This window comes from Oryzias latipes, chromosome 16, assembly GCF_002234675.1.
Source record: "Oryzias latipes chromosome 16, ASM223467v1".
Classification (NCBI taxonomy): domain Eukaryota; kingdom Metazoa; phylum Chordata; class Actinopteri; order Beloniformes; family Adrianichthyidae; genus Oryzias; species Oryzias latipes.
In genome coordinates, this window is record NC_019874.2 from 22,783,812 (window position 1) to 22,807,004 (window position 23,193).

The 23,193-nt window shown below is 37.8% G+C and overlaps 3 protein-coding genes and 1 non-coding gene across 7 annotated transcripts; 1 reads left to right on the forward strand and 3 right to left on the reverse strand.

Annotated features, from left to right (window-relative positions):
• Positions 1-1,771: 1,771 nt before the first annotated feature.
• On the reverse strand, positions 1,772-4,907 carry LOC105355988. Of its 3 annotated transcripts, none has more exons than XM_020710298.2 (8): positions 4,448-4,907; positions 4,034-4,336; positions 3,813-3,941; positions 3,492-3,644; positions 3,167-3,391; positions 2,967-3,077; positions 2,819-2,865; positions 1,772-2,726 (listed from the first exon to the last, which is right to left on the reverse strand). In XM_020710298.2, the coding sequence occupies exons 1-8, from the start codon at positions 4,527-4,529 to the stop codon at positions 2,583-2,585; spliced, it is 1,194 nt and encodes a 397-aa protein (XP_020565957.1). In that variant the 5' UTR covers positions 4,530-4,907; the 3' UTR covers positions 1,772-2,582. The 3 variants fall into 3 exon arrangements, with proteins under 3 accessions (XP_020565957.1, XP_023820047.1, XP_020565955.1); XM_023964279.1 differs by having other exon boundaries at positions 3,167-3,394; positions 3,837-3,941; positions 4,448-4,906; XM_020710296.2 differs by having other exon boundaries at positions 3,167-3,394; positions 4,448-4,906.
• Positions 4,908-7,492: 2,585 nt separating this feature from the next.
• On the forward strand, positions 7,493-14,958 carry LOC101165838 (cytochrome P450 4B1). The gene is made up of 12 exons (XM_004078270.4): positions 7,493-7,771; positions 8,184-8,328; positions 8,437-8,481; positions 8,582-8,709; positions 11,122-11,246; positions 11,326-11,480; positions 11,583-11,680; positions 12,990-13,180; positions 13,264-13,397; positions 13,778-13,842; positions 14,201-14,283; positions 14,538-14,958. The coding sequence occupies exons 1-12, from the start codon at positions 7,571-7,573 to the stop codon at positions 14,713-14,715; spliced, it is 1,548 nt and encodes a 515-aa protein (XP_004078318.1). The 5' UTR covers positions 7,493-7,570; the 3' UTR covers positions 14,716-14,958.
• A 1,856-nt stretch (positions 14,959-16,814) lies between these two features.
• Positions 16,815-21,636, reverse strand: ppp1r8 (protein phosphatase 1 regulatory subunit 8). Of its 2 annotated transcripts, XM_023964271.1 has the most exons (8): positions 21,537-21,572; positions 21,031-21,091; positions 20,762-20,863; positions 20,539-20,692; positions 19,871-20,088; positions 19,405-19,549; positions 18,917-18,981; positions 16,815-18,557 (listed from the first exon to the last, which is right to left on the reverse strand). In XM_023964271.1, the coding sequence occupies exons 3-8, from the start codon at positions 20,777-20,779 to the stop codon at positions 18,204-18,206; spliced, it is 954 nt and encodes a 317-aa protein (XP_023820039.1). In that variant the 5' UTR covers positions 20,780-20,863; positions 21,031-21,091; positions 21,537-21,572; the 3' UTR covers positions 16,815-18,203. The 2 variants fall into 2 exon arrangements, with proteins under 2 accessions (XP_023820039.1, XP_023820038.1); XM_023964270.1 differs by lacking the exon at positions 20,762-20,863 and having other exon boundaries at positions 21,537-21,636.
• Positions 20,754-20,918, reverse strand: LOC111949015. Its single transcript, XR_002875037.1, has one exon.
• Positions 21,637-23,193: the final 1,557 nt, after the last annotated feature.

Sequence of the window (23,193 nt, forward strand, 5' to 3'; positions counted from 1 at the left end):
TAAAACACTGAGAAAATACGAATATGAAAGATCGTAAAATACCTTTTTCTTTGTTTTTGTTTGATTCTATTAAAGATATTTTGATAAGAATAACGGTACCGCAATTTAGCTGCAACTAAAGCCGTTTTCTGAAAAGTCCCGCCCCTTCAACTGTCTCCGCCAATCATTCTTGGAGTCTTAATCACATGTCATCAGTCTGACCAATCAGAAGTGGTTAAGTCTTCCCTGCTTCACTGATTCTGTAAATAAAGTCTCTCAGTTCCACCAAAAATAGCAGCTAAAGCTCATCTTTAGCGGTGTAGCTTTTCACAGAATCCAGTGTCAGACCGTGGAACAAGTGAACAAAACAATGAAGCTCAGAGACGCTTGTCTTTCTGCGTTCGGCGAATCATTGCACTACATCTCCCATGATGCATTGGGTTAAAGTGACAGCGTCTCGGCGCACAATGAGTCTCTCCTCTTAACATCTTGAAACAACAACGAACACACATCAAACAGTTTTTGAATCTTTGCCTTAACTTTTATTAAATCTTTTGGAGAGAAAAAAGCTGCAACTTCCAGCTTTTTCTGCCACAATTATCACAAAACTGCATGTGAGAATGCGGAGGCACTGTAGATCAATACAGACTATGAGTTCCTCCTTATTTTATTTTTTTTTGGATGCTGGTGTGGCGCTGGATTTTTGTCAAGGTTAAAGTGTGCCGTGGCTCAAAAAAGGTTGAAAAACACTGGTCTAATACACAGAATCTGGATAAATGGAAACACAAATGAAATGTAAAAACATTTTAAAACAGTAAAAGTAAAAAAAAAGATAAAGAGAATAGCCCTGCAATTTTCCAAAATATCCATTTACAGATGTATTCTCTCCTGACCTCTCAGTTTGGTGTGGTCTATAAAAGCACATTTGCTTAAATAGCAACTGTAAAACCAACAAAACAGAAATAAAAAGCAAGTTTACACTGATCAGAACTACCATGGACATTGCGGTGAGTCCACACCCATCAATAACAACTATCTGCCACTCTTCAACTGATGCACTAACTGCTAAGATTTTTTTGTCGGGGGGGGGGGGGGGGGGGGGGGGGGGGGTTCTAGCTGCCGCTGCAGCTACGGCGAGGGTCTTGGTGTGGGGACGACTGGGCACTCTCCCTCCTTCTTTTTACATTCCATCATCCATTTTAGAGGAACATAAACACTGGAGCAAAAGTATTAGCTCACATTTGCACTAATATTTTACGTATATTTATATATATTTTGCGTGATCGAATGGATTATTTCACACTTGTTGGTTTGAATGCATAGGTATGCATGTGTGAACATTATCTGTATTGTGTACATGTTGACATGAACATTTTTGGAGGTTTCAATGTTTATAACATTTGAGCATGTGTGGACAGGCCCCGCCCTTAAAGACTTGTATTACATCTGAACCTCACTGTAATGAGTATAACCATCCAGCAACTTATTGCTTTATGCTGCTTCATGGTTTTATCCCCCCCCCTTCTATAATCACCTTCCTATCCTCCCCCTCTCTGTCATCCCTCTCTCTTCCTCCCTCCTTTCCTTTTCCGTCCGGTCCAACACAAAAGATTTTCAAATACGATTTAAAATGAATAAAGTTTGGCCTCGATTACAAAAGGGGTTTATTCAGACATACCTCTGGTTTGTCAGAAGATTCATAACCCCTGTTGTTAAAATAAAATATGTCCAACACAAGAGGCCTTCAGCTCTCATCTGTTTGCCCAGTTGTTGGACAGGACAGCTTTAAAAAAAAAAAAGAATACAATAAATAAATAACATTTTAAAAAATCAGTTGCAAGCCATTTTATTTACAAAAACACTCACAAACCAAAACGCGTTTGAAAAATTGAAACAGTTATCAGTGCAGATAAGTAACTAAATGTATTTGAAAACCTTGCACACATTTAAAAATAATAAAAATATATATGTAGATTTCATACTAAAATGTTGTAATAGTAATTGCTGGCACCTAAAAAAAAAAATAAAAGCCTAGCTCTGTGGGCCTTCTTTTTACAACTCAGATGCTGCAACATCTTCAGAACAATTATAATATGAGTACCACTAGTTTGTCTTAAATATATATATTTTTAATTGTATAAAACATTTAAAATTCAAACATGCTGATATATTTTTTGGCTGATTGAGGTTCACAAACCTGTTAAGATTTGTGTGTAACCTTTTACAGTAAATGACAAACATTCCATCAGATGCATATTTTATACATAAAATAATAAAGATATGAAAACCGTGTTTTGACGGATTCCGAAGCCTTTAAAGACAAAATATTTAACTAAATTTGTGTCAGAAAAAATAATGGTTCAGAATCCTTTAAAGGATCTTGTTTTCTGTTTTCAAAGCACTTGCTGACATTATCAGGTACAGACACATAGCAATGCTATATTTCATAAAGATAATTAGCAAGCAGTTATTCATTTTCTGACACAATGGAAAAAACCCTTCTAAGGGTTTCCATTTTGGACCTTGTAGGGTGAAGTTTACTTCAACTCACAAAACAGAATCCATGTTAAGGCAACTTCAGAACTGCTAAAATATCGCAACAATTACCTGCTCAACCTATCCAAACTGCTTTTTGTGAATTTTATTTCACTGTAAATGGTTTCATTGTGGGCTAATTCACGGCCGTTGGTCTTTGCAGGGGTTCTAAAGGCAATTGAGGAATAAACAATGGAGGGTTCTTCTTCCACCTGTGAATAAAGAAATAATGATTAGTGGAAAATGATTAGTAAATGATTAGTCACTTTATGATTTGTGGAAAATCTAAAGGATTATTACTCACACTTGTCCATCTTCTGAAAACACAGCAAGTGCAAAGCAAAGGAAATGCTAGAGGGTGAACATAGAAAATGTGTGATGGAGCTGTTAAAACCTCAGGCTCATTAAAACTCTGAAAGTAAAAAACCTCAGAATTTGCACCCCAGACCTACCAGACTGCAGTCTTTTTCTCAAGCAGAACATTAAAATTAAAATCAAACAAGCAGAAGGAACCAACACGCCACAAACAAGTCCACTCCAGTCTTCCTTTTCTGTGGACATTCCTGCAAAAATGATCATTTTAATATTACAATTTGAAAAATGTTGCTTAAATTTTAAAAGACTGACAGACATGTGTATATGAATAGATAACCTGTTGTTTTGCTAAATGCAGTTGTTGACACATAACTGCTGGTAACTGTTGAATGTTCATCTGCCTTGAACATCTGACTTGCATTGCAGGTTAATTTCCCAGATCCATCCACATGCATCAATATCCCTGTTATGTTCATCATCTGACTCCAAGCATGACTTTTTTTATTGAATTCCTCATCACACACCACAGCACACGACACAGGAGAACCTTTATCAGGGATCACTGCTGGAAAAACATATAATAATAATACTAATAACAAATTAGATACCATAAATTGAAGCACTTTGATGTAAAAGTGTGTAAATGATGACCAGCTTCTCACCTGTTATTACGCATAAGTTGACAGTAAGCACTTTTTGACTTGGACCCCCACACCGACTCACCAAGCACGTATATTTCCCAGCATCTGTAATATTTACATTTGGAATATATATGGACTTGTTGGAAGTCACAGTGACGGAAAATGGCCTCTGTGCTGTTACAGAGATAGAATAGAATAGAATAGAATAGAATAGAATAGAATAGAATAGAATAGAATAGAATAGAATAGAATAGAATAGAATAGAATAGAATAGAATAGAATGTTTTATTCTTCACCGGGTTAAACATTTGTACTGGGCTCAATGGCTGAAAAAAACCCTACTTTTCCTGAAAGCAGTTGCAGTACCTGCTTCAAAAACCCATTCGAAAGAAGAAAAGTTGCCTGAGCATTCTTGGTTAAAGCTGGTGCCTGCGAGGATGTTAACCGTCCTCTGACTTTCATCTAGAATTTCTGGAAGAAAGAAACAAAAGGAGAGTTTAAGGAACAGACTTTGCAAATCTGCAAAAAAAAAATACAAAATCTGATGAAAATGTGATGAAAACCTTTTTTCACGCTGATGATGTTTGACTCTTTCCTGCTGCAGTTACTTTGATGGCAGATTTCACACCAATACATGCCCTGATCATCATCCGTGAAAGAACTGATGACTAAGTTGGCATTTTTTAAATTAAGTTTTTTGGTGAAAAGATTTTTACGAAATATTACTCCTTTTTTGTCTTTAGACAACAACACAGTTTGATCACTGTATTCTTCCTTTTTGTAAAACCATTTGAACGAGTCCAAGTCGCGGTTGCTGCAGGGTATGACAGCTTGACATCCCAGCCAGAAGCGGAAATGATCTTTGACTGATTTAAAAAAAAAAGAAACATTTTTGTTATTGACATTCACACCACATTACACAACTATAAAAAAGGTGATATAAAGTTAGCATCATCTAGGTTCCATGATTCACTCACCGTTTCCTTGTGTTATGCAAATATTCCAAAGTATAAGAATGAAAATAAAGTCTTTCTGATTCTGAGCTTTGACTGACCTCATGTCTTCAAAAAAACAAGAACCCTGTTCACTAAAACTGAAGCAGTTCCATATACGGTTTTACCAGCAGTTTCCTAAAGACTTCAGTTGAGAGGCTCTTCAAAGCACTAAAGGTTTTTAACTGAAAGTGACAACTGCATGCTCAAGCTGATTTAAAGGAAGTGGTCCAGAGACGAAGAAATTTAGCAAAGCCTTCCCCTACACTTTTTTTTCTCATCGTCTAGCCTACATTTTACATTCTGCAACAGCAAATGTGTCAAGATATAAAATCTAACTAGCAACAGGTTTCCTCACTTAAAAAACAAATGTGTGAAGGTTTTTTTTAATACCATAGCTTTTCATATTCTGTGTGTTTGACAGTATTTGATTTGCTCAATTGATTTAAATAAAGAATAATTGCAATGGTTCTACATTACTGCACTATATGCTACTGTGCGGAAATGAAGAATTTGATTTAATTAATTTGTTGGCTGAAAATACAGAGGCAAAGACCAGTTCTGGAAACTTTGATAAAACGTGTGGAAGCTTAATAGTATTTGAGTCAACTATGAAGTGTTTATGTTGTGGTTTCTGAGAGGTTTCCTTACAAATGAATGTCAAGGCTGTTTTTTTTTTTAATGTGGTTTCATACTCATAAAAAAGTCAAAGAGACTCATTCTCTCCAACCAAATGGAAAACTCATTAAAGAGGCCTTGTTGTTGTCAAACGTATTGTTATCTTATACTAAATAGAGTTTTATTTCCATTGTGGCTCCCAGACAAGAAGGCCAGCATCCATCAAACAAAATGTCACTTCAATAAACTTTATTATTTATGTACATGACTTGAAAGTCATAGAGACATCTTTTCTAGAAACACTACATAGTAAGTTCTGAAAGTTTGAGGCCTCCGCTTATGTTTAGAGTTTACACCAAAAACTAACACTTTGTGTTTATTAGTCACTGCAGCCACACCAGTCATCCATTCCAGTTCATTCTACTATAAACAAAACTACCAGCTCCACATCATAATGAATCTCATGGTCCCATCTGAGCAACCCGTCTCTGAGAAAGTCTGAAACGAGAGCGTGTTCACGTAAAATACAGCCATAAGATTATTTGTTTTCTATGTCACAGTGACATTAAAAACTGTTTGTTTATTACACAAAATTATATTTAACGCCCCTTTCACCCTATCACGGGTGGTTTCTTACACACAAGCTTGGGTCCAGTATCTTAGCTGTCCCTAGCACTACGCTTTTCTGGACTGAGATGTTTTCTATCAAGGTATCTGCTGTAGCCACTCTTCCATCTTGGGAGTCACTGCCCCAAGTGCTCCAATTACCACAGGCACCACTGTCACCTTCACTTTCCATGCTTTCTCCAGTTCTTCTCTAAGTCCCTGGTATTTCTCCAGTTTCTCATGTTGCTTCTTCCTGATGTTTCCATCGCTTGGCACTACCACATCCACCACAACGCCTTTCCTCTGTTCTTTATCCACCACTATGATGTCTGGTTGGTTCGCTAATACCATTCTATCAGTCTGGATCTGGAAGTCCCATTGGATCTTTGCCCTGTCATTCTCTATCACCTTCGGAGGTGTTTCCAATTTTTGACCTTGGGGTTTCTAGTTCATATTCTGCACACATGTTCCTGTATATTATTCCAGCCACTTGATTGTGGCGCTCTATGTATGCTTTACCTGCCAGCTTCTTACACCCTGCAGTTATGTGCTGGATTGTTTCAGGCGCCTCCTTGCACAGCCTACAGTACATCTTGGGTCTTGTCTGGTGTGGTAGATCTGAGCCTCTATCGCTCTGGTGCTCAGGGCTTGTTCCTGGGCTGCCAGGATGAGTGCTTCAGTGCTGTCCTGTAGGCCAACCCTTTCTAGCCATTGGTAGGACTTCTTGATATCAGCCACTTCAGTTATGGTCCGGTGGTACATCCCATGCAGGGGTTTGTCCTCCCATGAGGATCTGTCCTCCAGCACTGTATCCTCTGCCCTCCATTGCCTGAGACATTCACTGATCATACTGTCAGCTTGAGCTTGATGTACTCATGCATCTTGGATGTTTCATCCTGGATAGTGGCTTCTACGCTCACTAGTCCTCGGCCTCCTTCCTTGCGGCTAGCATACAGTCTCAGGGTGCTGGATTTGGGATGGAACCCTCCATGCATGGTGAGGAGCTTTCATGTCTTAACATCCGTGGTCTGTATCTCTTCCTTTGGCCATCTTATTATTCCTGCAGGGTATCTGATAACTGGCAGTGCGTAGCTGTTTATTGCCCGGGTCTTATTTGTGCCATTGAGCTGGCTTCTCAGGACTTGCCTTACTCGTTGAAGGTATTTAGCTGTTGCAGTTTTCCTTGTTGCCTGCTCCAGGTTGCCATTTGCCTGCGGAATTCCAAGGTACTTGTAACTGTCCTCAATGTCTGCTATTGTTCCTTCTGGGAGTGAGACCCCTCCTGTGTGGACTACCTTGCCTCTCTTTGTCACCATCCGGCTGCATTTCTCGAGCCCAAATGACATCCCAATGTCAGTACTGTAGATCCTGGTGGTGTGGATCAGTGTGATACATAATACAATTATCATATATATATATTCTTAAAGCTAAGATTATAAAACTTGTAAATATACATAATATAAGAAGCTATAGACTGTTCATAATTTTATCAAATGTAATAATTTGTTAGTGTGTATTTTCTTTTAAATTGTGAATTATTACAATTACTTTTTCTAAATTTCGAGAAAGAATTCTTAAAAATCTTTTCTTTTTAATAACAATTAAAAGAGTGAGGCTATAGTCCTTAATTTGCAAACTTTCTATTTAGAAATTAAAACAGAAAATAGGTCACCGTTTAAGTTGTGAAACAAGTTTCCAATTCCGCCATGCTGGAAGCCCAACTTTCCGCTAGTACGTGAACGGCTCACATTGACTTGCGCGCGCGCACCTTTATGCAAACACACACACACTCTCTCTCTCTCTCTTTTCAGGCGCGTGAATCTTCGGTTGAATTGAGCTCGCGCTGTTGTTTTGGGTTGAATTGTCCTCCGGGATCCAGCAGGTATGTTCGCTGCGGGGCTGACAGAAGCCCTCTTCGGCTTTCAGCTAACCTGGCTTCATATTCATGTCGCGTTCGGCGCGCTCTGCATCATCGTCATCGTCCACAAGTTGACTCTGTTGACGGCCACGAGAAAAAGTCTGCTGCGAGACGTTGAAGCTTTTCCAGGACCACCGGGGAACTGGCTGTTCGGACATGTCTTACAAGTGAGCGCAGAAACTGTTCGTTTAGAGTTTGTTTTGCACCTGCAGACTTATGCAACCTTAAAACCTCCAGGACATGATGCACTGGAACAATTGGTGATTTTAAAGTAAACTTTATCAAAAGTTGTATACTTTTGGACAGTTTTTATTTCTAAATTACAACATTTCCTCTAAATCAATGTTATGCAATCAAAAAACATTGGAACAAATATGATCTTTTTGAATATAATTGTGCATGTTTAATCTAAAACACTGCATTCTTGCAGAGAAAATGCATGCTGAAAAGACTTTTTATTGATTGATTGATTTTTTATTTGTTTATTTATTTAATATTTGTTTATCCAAGACTTATTTCCAATCCGACTGTTGCAGTGATTGTGCAGGATGTTCTCACAGGCTTTCATTTCCATCATAGCTTAAACAAGATGGAACAGACTTGGAGAGGGGGTTGAAGTGGGGAGAGCAGTACCCCTATGCCTTCCCCATGTGGTTTGGCCCTTCTGTCTGCTTTCTCAACATACATCATCCAGATTATGCCAAAACAATACTGACAACAACAGGTGAATGAAGCTTTTAGCTATTCTTCTTTATACAGGGGTTATTTATTTTAGGTGTTTCTGTGTGATCAGAAGGCTAAAGTGGGTTTATATTTGCTGTCTCTCCAACAGAACCAAAAGATGATTTGGCCTATAGGTTTATCGAGTCATGGATCGGTGAGCCTGCCTTGCCTTTTTTACTGGAGCATGTCATACGCTCTAAGGGTTGTTCATTAAGCTGCTTTGTTATAACTCCCTTTTATTGTGTCTTTGGAAGGAAACGGATTACTGGTGTCAAAAGGTCAGAAGTGGTTTCGACACAGGAGGCTCTTGACCCCGGGCTTCCACTATGATGTCCTAAAGCATTATGTCAACCTGATGTCAGAGTCTGCACAAGTTATGCTGGTATGTTATCCTGTACTCTTATTTTGGCTAAGGGGGTCTGCAACCTGAGGCTCCAGAGTCACATGTCTTTTATCCCTTTATTGTGCCTCTATGGCGGGGGTCGGCAACCCGCGGCTCTTTAGCGCTGCCTTAGTGGCTCCCTGGAGCATTTTCAAAAATGTTTGAAAATGTAAAAAGATGGGGGAGAGAAATATATTTTTTGTTTTATTATGGTTTCTGTATGAGGACAAACAAGACACAAGCATTCTTAACGTTTACCAATGCTGTAAGAATGTGTAGAATAAATATTGTAACGCCCGGCAAGTACGTCACTTGCAGCGGACGATACGGGAGCCAAGCTGTCAAGAATACTGAACTGTCAATCAACTGTCTGCGCTAGAAAACTGTCCGTGTCCCTTATAGCACACGACTCCGAACAGTCTCAGAGAAGTGAAGGCAAAAAGAGAAGCTGAGCGCGCCGCCTCTGTCCGGCCTATCAAGCCCATTTATTTAGAACACACCACATTGAACATTGCACAGTGGTCATCTACCTCTCTCCCTTCTACACTCATGGTGCAACATAAAGAACCAACATAAATTGAAGAATAAACTAAGGTGGAACAACAAAACTGCCATATGAAAAGAAATGTGGGCAAACAGAAACACTCATGCTGAGCCCTAATAAGACCATCATCCCGCATCCCACAATCCCCTGCTGCTAACAGACCTAAACTGCACAAGACCCCCACTACAATTTCAACATTTCTGTCAACGAAAATTTGCGTCATAGCCTGCGACACACGTTTCTACCAGAAGGGCTTTTTTATTTTTATTTTGTTTTACTTTTAGCGGACCGCTAGGCAGGTGGCTGATGGAAATCGAACCACCGTCAGTTCCGTGCATTGATCTCCTGCTACACAACACAGTCCGATGGCTGTCCAGGGGTGATTTTTTGCGCCACTTTCTCGTCTGTTTTGAACACGTGAAAAACATTCCTGAAAAGCAAAGACCTGAACTACCCGCAACTGGAAGATACTGTGGCTCGGAAAGCTGCACATTTTGGTGGACATGACTGTGACAAGCCACCTAAACGAGCTGAATGAAAGTCTGCAGGCGCCGCAAATGCTTAAAGCTGTTTTGTCATTCGAGCGCAGGCTGACTGTCATGGGGCACGCACGTTCCATTTTATTGTTTTTTTGTTCGAATCCTCAAAATAAAAATGACATCAATCGGATTTCTTTATTCCATTTCTTTAATTTTATCAAAGCAATGACACATAATTCATTGATATTATAATGAAGTTAAACTTGCACAACAGAGCAGTCACGTGACGCGTCGTTCTCCGCAGAATGCACTGCAGGGCAAATAAAAATGTAATCGTTAATGCTCATTATGTATTTGTAACAACGTAGTCATTTTGATAGTAGGCTAATATAGATACACATTGCATGTGTTGCCGTCATTATAAGGCTTAAATAGGGCTTTTAATATTTTGCGGCTCCAGACATATTTGTTTTTTTCGTCCAATTTGGCTCTTTCAACATTTTGGGTTGCCGACCCCTGCTCTATGGCTTTGATGAAAAACGCTTATGATTTTAATAAACAATGGTAGCCTGTACAATAAATTGCAAATTTATCATCATCGCGATATCAAGCTGTGCAAGACATATATCGCAAAAGACGGTGAAAACTGCACTGAATGGTTCCCTTAAATGTGACAAAACAATTTAGCAGCTTGAAATATTTAACGAATCAAAGAAATCCAGTTATGCCTTTGACCAATCAGATGGAAGCCTTTACATTGTTGACCAATTGGATGGAGCCCTTCTATGTAGACAAGAGTCATTTGGAGTTTAATTTAAGTTATGTTGACTCTTATTTAAACATTTAACTGTTGCAGTGAAAAGGAAATGATGTTTTTGGTTGTTTTGCTATTTGTTCATGGATCGCAAGTTAGATCGTCATCGCAATATTGCTCACTAATATCATATATCGCGAGTTTTCGTCATTTTATCACTTTAGGAATCCTTCAAAATACACAAGCAAAAATGATGGTTAAATCTAGAATAAAGTACATATCCTTATCTTCTTTTGCACAGCAGGACCTAGTTTCTGTTCAGAAGCAAAGTTTGAAAGTTTCTGCTGCATCAGGAGGATCTCCTATGACACAGAGTATTTTATTTTGAAAGGACTCATATGTGCTCCCGTCAGAGTAAAATAAATCAAAATTCTTCAATATAGAAACTGTTATAATTCAATAGTTGTAAGTATTTAAAAGCTACATTTTATGAATGAAAGGCTTAATGGCCACAAAAACAAAGTGAATTTTTATAAACGGTGGAGTTTTGGTCTGTAGGAAACTAACCCAAAAGACTCTTTTAGCATTAGAGATGAAACATTTGTGATATGAATCCCACAATCTTTTGTTTCCAGGATAAATGGGAGAGCTATGCAAACACCTCTGAGACGTTTGAGTTGTTTGAACACGTGAGCCTCATGACGCTGGACAGCATCTTGAAGTGCGCCTTTAGCCACAACAGCAACTGCCAGAGAGAGGGGTGAGCCCGATGACACCGACTCTGCTTCCTCCTTACGCTTCTGTGCCCATGAACATATTGCATGCTTTCATGTTTCCAGGGAAACAAACAAATACATCAAAGCTGTGTATGAGCTGAGCGATCTGATCAGCTTCCGGATGAGAACGTTTCCATACCACAGTGACCTTATTTTCTACCTTAGCCCACATGGTTTCAGACACAGGAGAGCATGCAAGGTGGCTCACAGTCATACACGTACGCTCCAACGTCTTCAAACTAAATATCGGGACTAACTCAGACCTAGTTTTGACAGTTTGAAGTGTGAAAAAGTCATAAATTAATGTCTCATTTTGGCAGAGGAAGTAATAAGGAAGAGGAAGGAGGCACTAAAGGAAGAGACCGAGTCGAGTCGCAAGAGAAACTTGGATTTTTTGGACATCTTACTCTTTGCAAAAGTATGTTTTATCATAACTCTACAAATTGCATCTCTTTTTATTATTATTCCAGCGATGCCTTAACCAGTGAAGTGTACCGTATTTTCCGGACTATAAGTCGCTGTGGAGTATAAGTCGCACCAGCCCAAAAATGCATTATAAAGTAGAAAAAAACACAGATAAGTCGCATTTTGACGGGAAATTTATTTGACAAAATCTGAGGCCAAGATATAATAACTTGCACAACCTCATATGACACAATCATAGCAGACTGTTTATCTCATAATTTCACAGTAATTCTTTGTCATACTTATTTATTTATTCCTTTCATGAAGCATCATTGGCCAACTAATACTCTGTTTTCATCCTGTATTAGTAGAAACAGTTGTCATTTTTATTGCATTTCTGAATCTATAAAATCATTGGAAAATAGAATATTATGTTTTTAGCCTTCAAGATCTTACTGTAAAAAAAGGTTTGCTGATTCTCTGAGTCACTTAACATACTCTTAACACTTAACATACCTCATACATCAAATTGACCCAGGAACATCATCTCTGTTCCTCACAAATGAACATAACAGGAGGGTTAACAATGTATTTATTTCAATTTATTTCTAATATAAGTCGCTGCGGAGTATAAGTCCGGAAAATACGGTAATCAAGCCATTTTTAGTTAACCCTTGTGCTATCTTAGATGACTCCACCCTTACACTGACGTGTTCTCCCTACCATGACAAAGGTGGATAAAGGTGGAAAGATTTCATGTAATCCATGGACACCAGTGAAGATCACAAATCATTGAAGAAAAAAGGTTCAGAGCACTGTCTAGTGGGTCTAGATGACCCAACTCCCAATGTTAAAGTGCCTAGGATAGCACAAGGGTTACATGTGAGAACCGAAGCAAAAATGTTTAAAGTATAAACCCACTTACTCCGATCAAATTTTGAGCTATTTTAAAAGCATTCCCTCTGGGTTTTTTTAAATAAGAATTATACCATTTTAAGCTTAAATCAAAAAACCTGTGTTGTTTTCTAGGACATAGTTAGAAATTGACCCCTGAGTTGTGGCTTGTAACCTACCCGGTGTATTTTCTATGCAACAAATACTATTTTTTTGTCAATCTGCCTTTTTTTCCGCAAGTCTGCTTCTGATTCACAGCGATTTAAATACAGAAATACTCAGAAATGCAATTAAAACTTAGTTTTCTCAGGTTTTATTTATATGAAAGTTTTCGTCACGGTAAAATCCGATTATTAACACCCTTTTGTTATGAAGTGTTTCACATAATCCCTGTCTATAATCCCAGTTTTGGTCTTTTAATTGATCAGGATGAGAACCAGCAGGGTCTGTCAGATGAAGATATACGTGCAGAGGTGGACACCTTTATGTTTGAGGGCCATGACACCACGGCCAGCGGCATCTCCTTCATCCTGTACTGTCTGGCCAGCCACCCAGAGCACCAGAAGATTTGCAGAAATGAGGTGATGGAGGCCCTGGATGGAAAGGACACCATTGAATGGTAATGGGATGCAGTCATTAGGCCTGAATGTCAGCACAAGCTGTGTCCCACAGCCTCTTTTCCTTTTTTTTTTTGGTATTCAGGGAGGATCTGAACAAAATTCCCTACACAACAATGTGCATAAAAGAATCGCTACGCCTTTACCCTCCTGTGCCAGGAATATCAAGGAAACTCACCAAACCCATCACCTTTTTTGATGGAAGGACCTTACCAGCAGGTATGGAATCTTTGGTTATGACTTTATAAAGAAGACAAAAGATTTTGTTAAAGTAAATTAAACCTAAACCAAGTCTTTTTATTTTTGTAAAGCGCTCATGCTTACTTCTTGTTCATTTTTTTTTACTCTTATGCACAATTTGCAGTGTACCTCCTATAAATGAAATCTATTCTGTGTATTGCTCAGTATTTTTACTTAACTCTGAGCACTTTTATCATGATTACACTCACTCTGTGATTTCTAGTTACCCGTTTAAGAATCCGACAGCTTTTTGGTCTAGTACAATTTTATGTATAACTAGATCAAATGATTTGCCTGTTGCCTGTACCGATGTCGTTTTTTTTAAATAAAAACTCACCAATATTTGTTCTATTTTCTAGGTTTTAAAGTTGGAACAAGTGTTTTTGGAATTCACAGAAATGCCACGGTCTGGGAAAACCCTGAAGTAAGCAGAAGTAACGTCACTTCATGGACAGTATTTTACAGTATGAGCAAAAATTGCCCATAAAAAAATCTGTGAGACCGTAAAAGGTAAACTGTGACGATATAAGAGGGAACACTGTTCTTTGTTAGTTGAATCATATTGCACAACTTTTACGTCAGCAGTGTTGTGTGTAAACAAATTATTTATTAACAATGTCGTTTTGCACTACAGAGCTAAAAGTTCCTAACCAATCAATCTACATAAGTATATATACCAACATGTAGATTTGAGCTGGTTATGTCATCCCTGGGACTCTGTGGTTATTGCTCACACATACTGATTAGATCATGTGAGACTGACACATCCTGTGTGTTTCCAGGTTTTTGACCCGCTCCGTTTTCTCCCTGAAAATGTTTCCAAGAGATCACCTCATGCTTTTGTGCCTTTCTCTGCTGGGGCGAGGTTTGAGCACACTCACACCCATGTGACTCCCTTAAAACTAGATGTTCACTTTTTCACTTCCTGTCTGCTCACATCATCTCAATAAACTGCTTTGAAACAATAACCAGATTTTCATCTAAATGTTTTGAACTGTAAGGAGGCACACAGATATTTCAAAGTATTCTATTCACTAATTATCCATACCCAGTATGTGGCATAATTTCAGTAAATGAAGTTACTTAATTTGATGGATTCTGTGTGTTGTGTCTTTCCAGAAACTGCATTGGTCAGAATTTTGCTATGAATGAGATGAAGGTGGTGATCGCCATGACGCTAAAGAAATACCAGCTGATAGAGGAACCCAGTTTGAAGCCCAGGATAATTCCTCGACTGGTTCTGCGCTCACTTAATGGAATTCACATCAAGATCAAACCTGTGGAAGCACAGAAGTAAAGGGAACATAAAATAACTGCAGTTAAGAAAAACACTTGGGATAATGAATAAGCTGTTTTTTAAACTATTTTGTGTATTTTGCTAGCAAAAAACTTGAAATTTGTAATTGTTTAGTGTCAAAGCAGTATAGAGGAAACATGTTTTTTAATAAGGAATTAAAGTTTGGTTGCACTTTGCAAATCAAGAAAAGACTGAGAATGTTTGTGAAACTTTAGTTTTAATAAATGTTATGACTCATCTGTGTCATAAATGCATTTGTGACCATTTCCAAGCATACTTTACTAAGAAAGTCACGAAATCCGGTGAAAATATCTGCTTTTGGGGTGTGATTTCGCTTTTTCTACAAAAAATGGCAAGACTCAGGCTAAACATGGACTTACTTAACACTTGTGCTATCTTCGGCACTTTGACATTGGGAGTAGGGTCATCTAGACCCCACAATACAGTGCGCTGAACTTTGTTCTTCAATGATTTGTGATCTTCACTGGTTTCCATGGATTGCCTAAAACCCTTTCCACCTTTGTCATGTTAGGGATAACACGTCAATGGTCATTTTGGCCCCGTGGGATAGCACAAGGGTTATAAGCAAACATCTTGCAGTGTGCTAGAAATATTAGCTGGAAAAAAAGTGACAAAGAAGAATAGAAACATTTGAAAAACACTAAATCTAATGAAATCTATTGGGTTTCAATTACCTTGCTATGCAAAAAAAATCTATATTTAAACTACAAGGAAGGAATGTCATAGTAATGACGGATAAGATGTTTAGCATTTTATAAAATGAACTTACATATGTAAACTTTTTTATAATTAATAAGCTGAAGATAGTTTTAGAGACTCTTTAAACCAAAAATTAGAGTTGATTCATACATTTAAAGCCAAAACTCATTTGATGGAAAATGTCTTGTTATATTTAGAAATGATACATTTTCAGTGTAACTAAACTTACCTGCAAATACTTCAACCACAAACCACCAAATGGTTCCTAAACTCTGCAGTGACTGCAGCTCACCGCGGCCCCCACAGGGGATGGGTCAAGTTCACAAAACCACCTCCACGCGCCCGCAGCTGTAAACGGAATATGCTTCTTCAAAAACTATTGTGTGTAGCAGAACAAAGGTGAACGGTACGGCATGAAGATGATGCTCCTGTCTGCAGCATACACTCATAACATTCAACCAAGACCATCACACCCCAAAAACATTCACCAAATTTCCAAGCAAAAATGATCAACCAAACTTTATTTACCAATAAATAACTTTCTGAGGCTTCATCTGCTTGAGTTTATCTCATCCTAAACAATAAAGAAATGTCCAAAAAGCTCTCTGCCAATGTTTTTGGTTTATTGGCTTTAAAAAAAAAAAAACGAAGTTACCATAAATCACACAAAAAAGGAGCATTTTTGAATTTACATTTCAATAAAATAAAATACCAATTAAAGAGGTTCGTGTCATATTCTTACTTTTTTACTTTACACATAGAGCTACCTTTAAAATATAATTTAAGATAAAAAATTGAAGGACTGTAAAGTTAAAGCTGCTTGTTTTGGTCTTATGGACAAGTCCAAAGAGCATTTGATTATTGAATATTTACCGTAGTTAATGTTTAGCTCTCGAACAAGCTGGAGAATAATAAACGATCTCTATAAACCTCATCACCTTTCCTCTCTTTACGTGTCGGTGAAGAGAGGACACACACTTGACCCACATTACTTCCTTTCAGACCAGCTCATAAAACAATGCAAGACGTTATCAGAAGTTGGAAATTCAACAAGTCATTGCATACAAAATAAATAAATAAAAACCTAGAGCTTAGTGATGTAAAATGTGCTCAAGATTGTATTTTGAGACATGAATGAAGTGCAACATGCTGCAGAGGCTGCGTTCACTTTCCACGGCTATGTTGACACAGAAAAAAATAAGTTTTAAATGTCTAAAAGTGTTCCAATTAATCCTGAAAAACCCTCTCCAACATGTTTAAGGATGCATTAACAAACATAATCACAAAAGAAGCAAAAGTGCTTAAAAAGTATTTTTTATTTACAGTCATTACAAAATCGACACTTAACTGACAAAAAGTCAACAGTTAAAGACGCAAGAAATGTCTTTTTTTTTTTTTTTTTAATCTCTTGAAATCTGTATATCTGTTAGGAGTTGGACGCTGTGACGCAGGACGCCAACTACTTATTCATCCAATAACATGGAGCATCTTTCTTAAAACTGTTTGCCCGTATGTGAACTCACACTGACCTGAAGCTTTCACCAAATCTCCAAAATCACTGCTGCATCAGGTCTGAGTGAGTCGACTCGAAGCTCATAGATTGTACTGGCAGACATAAAAAAAAAACCACCTTTTGGGAAATATTATACTGTTTCAAATTATTAAACGTTATGCACCTTAAGCCCAGACAACTTTGAATGCACATAGTTCTTCAAAGTCAGTTTAAGGTATTCCAGAATCTTGTGATCTTTCAGCAGTTTTTCCTGTGTGCTCAGACGCAGTTGGCTTTCTTCGGTTAGTTAAGCCGTGTAAACTGTTACAGGTTAAAGTTTATGACCAGGTTTATTGTTAGTAAAACAGATTTCAAACCATTATGTCCAAGGATTTTTCAGTCCAACCAATATTGATTACACAATTCTGTCATTAGCTAAAAGAAAATGGAATAACCCATTTCAAATCCCAGGAAAAAGTCCAATATGTTGAGTTGTGTATTGTTTGGACCAGGAAATGCCAAAACTTTTAAGAATTAAACAATTCTTTGCAATATTCCTTTGATGATTACTTAGATTCAGGTGCAATAGATCAGACAAATGATCACTTTAGAGCTTGCAGCCAAACTTCAAACCAATCTGAATCCTTTGTTTGAGTCGCCACCTACTGGTTTACCAGGAGAATACAACACCTAGTCCATAAAAGATCTAATACACAGAATCGGGATAATTGGAAACAAAAATGAAATGTAAAAACATTTTAAAACAGTACAAGTAAAAAAAAAGATAAAGAGAATAGCCCTGCATTTTTCCAAAATATCCATTTACAGATGTATTCTCTCCTGACCTCTCAGTTTGGTGTGGTCTATAAAAGCACATTTGCTTGAATAGCAACAGAAAAACCAACAAAACAGAAATAAAAAAAAAGTTCACACTGATCGGAACTACCATGGACATTGCGGTGACTCCACACCCGTCACTGACAACTATCTGCCACTCTTCAACTGATGCACTAACTGCTAAGATTTTTTTTAAACTTAGGTGGATTTTATTTCCAGACAAAAAAAGTTACAAACAACCAAACTGTTTATTAATAGGAGTGGATTCTAGTGAGGCAGACCTACGGTAAAAATGTAAGCTGCACTTTTGTTTGACGATGAGTAACACTATAAATTGATGGGGGGTAAATAGAAGTGAATGGCTCCATCTCTGCCAGGTCACAGTGACTGGCCCATCTTCTGGTAACCTGAGAGGCAGAAAGAAGCTTTCCAGAACTCATCAGATAAGTAGCGAAAGGGTGGGTTTTTTGCCTGGCCAAGCCTCTTTGGCGTACTTCTTTTTGCGTGGCTCGTTGAGGGTCTCTGGTAGATACGGGGCTGTGACGGGCGTGGGATTGAGAGAAATTGGGGGGTGAGGAGCCTCTGGGGCCAGGTCCACCTCCGGCGCTGGGTTTGGGAAGGGCAAAGGAAGTCCTCCTTGCATGGCAGCACCCCCGGGCGCTCCTGTAGGCTGGTTTTCATGACTGGTGGGAGGCAAGTCCCCATACAGACCACCACCTAAGCTGTAGCCATGCATGCGCTTTGCTGTCAGCTCGTCCAGTCCCAGAGTGTTTTGGCCCTCCGCTCTGCGTTTCTACAACAAAAAAGTCAACTATTAGTCTGATGGGTTAAGCTGGAAGCTGTACAACTTTGTTTCTTTTACAGATTTACAGAAGGCATAAAGTCTGTTCAGAATTTAAATTATAACACTATATGTTCACATCGATTAAATAACTATTCTTGCTCTTTTTACCTTCAAAAACATCTTCTTGCTAATCTTATTTTTTTTCTTTAATGCAAGTTATTCATGTTATAAACTGACCAATCAGACGCCTCAATATAAGATTATGGTCTCATGTTGAACGTTAATTAATTTCATTTTGTTGGAAGTAAACCATTCTTGCTCGGTCCAGTTCTCATACAAATAATCACCAAAATCCTTCGACAGTTTACCTTGATGGGGATGACAGCTGTTTGCACCATGTTCCTGAAGCGACCGACCGAGGGGTCAATATCCTCTGAAAAGGAGAAAAAGCCTTTTAGAGATGTTTTCACACATCTACATTCATGAGAATCCTAATAACTGGAGAATAACATGGAATAGACACACTTTGACACAACTGCAAAAGTAATATCAATGTATTTTACAAATATTTTTCAGCCTTTTCATAAACTAAAATTTGGGTGTATATCTTTAGAAAGCAACATTGACAGAATTATTTGACTGTGCTTTAATAAAAAGGGAAATTAACTACACACCCCCCCCAAAAAAAACAAAAAACTATTTACCAGTACATAAACTTATATATATATATATAAAGAACTAGTCCACAGGAAATCTACCAAAAAAATATTCATCCTGTCTCAAGAGGTGAAAACAGCTATGATTAAAAACAAGAAGTTCATAAATGAAGTTTTTTATTTTTTACACTGGTAAGTACCTGGGTTAATGATGGAGTCCTCTTCACTGAAGGTGACTCTGGAGTTTCTGCGTTTCCTTTTAGGTCTTTGGATTTCCAGGTTGCCTTCTTCAATGGTCAATAGCGAGATGCGCTTGTTGTGAGCTGTGTTGAACTCTGTCAGATTCTGACAGGATTCAGAAACCACAAACATTTGTAAGGCGGCTACAACATTTCAACCAACCGGTAGACGGGATTAAAGGATTCATAAGTGGGAAAAAACATAGTAGTATTCTGAAACTAAACCTTGCCACTACTTACTTTTACTTTTACTTTGACCATGCACACATGGTCAAAGTAAAATATGCAGGTCTATTTGTATAAAAGCAAACAAGCAAATCTTAAACTTTAGTAGTTTGACAAATTTAGCCAGAGTTCAAGAATCAACAGGCAAAAAGACTGGAATAAACAGAGATGAAAACAAGATTGATCAGAAAACATAACGTACATCTAACTCTGTTTCTTCTTCTGGAAGACCTAGAAGTCCTTTGAGCTCCTCGTCATCTCCCGTCTTATTGTCTCCTGTGCTAGTGCTGCCTTGGGTTTGGGGTTTCTCTCTGATGATATACGTTCGCGTGGAAGCCCCAAAAGCTAAAGTGGAGTCTATAGGAACCTGCTGAGGCTTGTGGGCCTCGAGGCGGATGTGTCCAAGGAAAGTACCATGTGCTGAAAGGGTAACAATCAAATAAGGTTTCCCAAAAGAATAAAATAAAGAGGTAACGCAACACTGTCATAACAATGAAACAATACTACAACAAAACAAGATGCAATTTTTACCACCACCGTACACTCCAACTCTTTTAGCAATTGGGAAAGATATTTGCTTTAAAGTCAGAAAGTTGATCAAATCTAAATTTTTCAGTGATACGATCCGTGATTTCATCACAACACATGAAATACAAACAAACAAAATGTGTATGGATGTTGAAGCTGTGGTGATCCTTTTAACTCTATTCATATGATTTAATATTCGTAAATGTATCAAACGTGATGGCAGAATGTATTCAATTCCTAAATGATTAAAATGCTTCAGTATTGCATTCTGCTTTGTGTACCGTTTCTTTCTTCCAACAATATAAATCAAATACAAAGGTAGGACTAAAAGCGATCCCTTACTGCTGTTGAGGTCTATAAGGAAGAGTCTTTTTAGGTGTTTGTGGTAGACTAAGGCAGCATGAACACGGGAACATGACTGATGGTCGATGGTGAAGTCACACCAGTCGGGGTTCCTCCCAAAAAGGTAAAACTTCTTCTCATCAATAATCAATTTCTATAGAAAAGAGAGAATGTTTTTTCTGTCAGTCACACATAAAGTATGGCTTCAACAGTACAGGTGTACCTCTGAGTCATAACTCATCAGTGTCGCTTCCACTGATCAGCTTAAACCTCACGGCTGATTTTGCTGTAGCACCGTTGGAAGCCATGCAGCCACAGACCTGTCCTGATGTTCAAACATCAGGGACAGAGCAGACTGTCAGGCTCGTGTATGGGTGCATGTATGGACTTACACGATACATGATTTAACAACAGTAAGGCACAAAAGCAGAATAAGCAGTCATATTACTGCATAACAGGACCAACATCTGCACATTTTCATTCAATTATTACCTCTATCAGTTTGTCTCCCTTCATTACGTCAAGATGAAGCCCCGTGGGGGGTTTGCCTGCCCTGTAAACAGACGATCAACTACTGTCAATATTTAGGGAAAACAAACAAACATGGATCATGCACAAATTAATGTTACAATAAATGAATTCAAATGTCTTTTACATGTTTCTCTCCGCGCTAGCTATTTCAAGAATAAATATTTTAAAGATAAATATTTTCCACATTTATAATAATAATTATTTTTAATTGATCTGGACGTGAATTCTACTCATACAAAGAACACGGCTTTCCCCGTTCGAATAAATAATTTCTAGCCCTTCTGGTTAATTGACGCCAACAACGCTAAGGGTTACCATGCTAACCTAGCTAATGTTAGCAACTGCAACTACAGACTTCTACTTAGCATTAAAAGGCACAAATGAACAGGTCAAATAGCTTTGCAAATGCACATCCAGCAACGCGTTACAAATTTCTAGTTTGTTCTGCAATAAGTAAGTTTTCTCACCATGATGGACAATCAAAAGGCGGAGGACCGTCTTTGCCTGTTTTAGTCGCCATCTTGCTTTAGCATATTGCAACCAAAATGCATGCTGGGTAAACAAAACATTGGGATGTCGGGAGTTGTCGTTCAGAGATAATAATGATAGTAAGAGTAATAATATTAATAATAATTTTACCATATTGCAATATTCGTCAGATTTGTACAGGATACAGGGAATTATTCTTTTTTAGTAAAACTTTTGAAATAGTTTTTTTTTTTTTTTGGCAAATGATCTTCACTTAAAACTTAATTGCACTGTAAGATTTATTAACAAAAAAAGTTCAATTTTGATTTACTTGTGTTAAATCCATTCATAGAAAATGTAATATTTTAATTAAAAATATACAGATTAATTTTAATAATAATGTCATTAATTTTAATTTCACAACAGTCCTGTAATGGGACTCAGAAAAAGTTATAAAAAATATTTGATGACAAAAATGACTTTTTTTGTTAGCTTTTCTCTTTTCTCTTCATGGTTTACACAGCAGAACCCTCGACCACATGCCTCCCCATCTATCCCATAGGAAAGATGTTCTTCTTACTACAGTACTGACCAAAAGTTTGGACACACCTTCTCATTCAAATGAATGGGAAGGTTTGTCCAAACGTTTGGTCTGTACTGTATGTTTAATGTTTCTTTTCAAGATGATGAGTGGTTTGGGAGTAACTTTTAAATACTTAACTAATGAAAAACATTATCATATTATATTTTGAAAAACAAACAAACAAAAACAGTTATAATTCAAGTAATTTTTTATTTGATTTGCATGTTTCTTTGTAAAGCTGCCTAATAAACATGAAGAATTCAATTACAAAAGACCACTAGAGGTCTCTAAACTCTTAATTTGAAAATGGAAACATTTTCTTGGAAATAAATGATTGGTCAACATGTGTGGGATTCTGTGTTGGGGGGCTTGAAGTTGTGTCTGTATCTATTTCTGCTTGTGAGTGGGTGAACTCCTTCTGGTTTTTGCTTTTTTGGTCAGGCCTGAGGTGGGTGGAAGGGGGGGGGGGGTTACCTCAAATTAACTGACTCTCTTGGATCCATTTAGAGTTCTATGTTTTAAATAAAAAAATATGTTCAGCGTTGACCTCTGTTAGTCAGCTGGAGATGGTAAAAGTTTTGTTTACAGATGGCATAAAGTGTAAAGCTGAAGCAGAAGTGAACTTTCAGAAAGGATGATAGACATTTTCAGAAAAGCGCTGTGAGCTGGATCCATAAAGAGGGGGTGCAGACACAACTTTTAACTGCATTTGATTCAGACATGTAAGGCTTCAACCAAAAATGAAATGTTTTCCGTCTATAATTTGCAAAAGGGGTAAAGATCACATGTTTAGTTAATGTGTCACACATCCAAATCCAGTTTTCCTTACCCAAGTACATTTGCATACAGTAAAATAAAATAAAACGAGTTCTAAGGTTTAGGCATTGCAGTAGAGTTAGTCCTTCTAGAACATTTTTAATTCAGAAAGAATGCATTTTATGTTTTGTTCCATTGATAGAGGAGAAATTGTTCTTCTCAGATTCTGTCTCTCACACATTCATGTGCATATATGACATCTGTAAAAACTCTTATTCACTTTGTGGTGTATTTTATTAAGCTGCAACAACTGTAAC

Bases quoted from the DNA above. Each gene is read 5' to 3' on its own strand.
- LOC105355988 (XM_020710296.2), bottom strand. From the start codon at position 4,529: ATGAGGTCAGTCAAAGCTCAGAATCAGAAAGACTTTATTTTCATTCTT. The intron at 2,866-2,966 runs GTAGGTCTGGGG...TTCACCCTCTAG, and splicing joins GAGAAAAAGACTGCAGTCTG to CATTTCCTTTGCTTTGCACT. The intron at 2,727-2,818 runs GTGAGTAATAAT...CTTTATTCACAG, and splicing joins TTTTCAGAAGATGGACAAGT to GTGGAAGAAGAACCCTCCAT.
- LOC101165838 (XM_004078270.4), top strand. From the start codon at position 7,571: ATGTTCGCTGCGGGGCTGACAGAAGCCCTCTTCGGCTTTCAGCTAACC. The intron at 7,772-8,183 runs GTGAGCGCAGAA...TTTCCATCATAG, and splicing joins TGTTCGGACATGTCTTACAA to CTTAAACAAGATGGAACAGA. The intron at 8,710-11,121 runs GTATGTTATCCT...TTTTGTTTCCAG, and splicing joins AGTCTGCACAAGTTATGCTG to GATAAATGGGAGAGCTATGC.
- ppp1r8 (XM_023964270.1), bottom strand. From the start codon at position 21,589: ATGGCGACTAAAACAGGCAAAGACGGTCCTCCGCCTTTTGATTGTCCA. The intron at 21,092-21,536 runs GTGAGAAAACTT...GTCTGTTTACAG, and splicing joins CCTTTTGATTGTCCATCATG to GGCAGGCAAACCCCCCACGG. The intron at 18,558-18,916 runs GTAAACTGTCGA...TTTTTGTTGTAG, and splicing joins CAGCTGTCATCCCCATCAAG to AAACGCAGAGCGGAGGGCCA.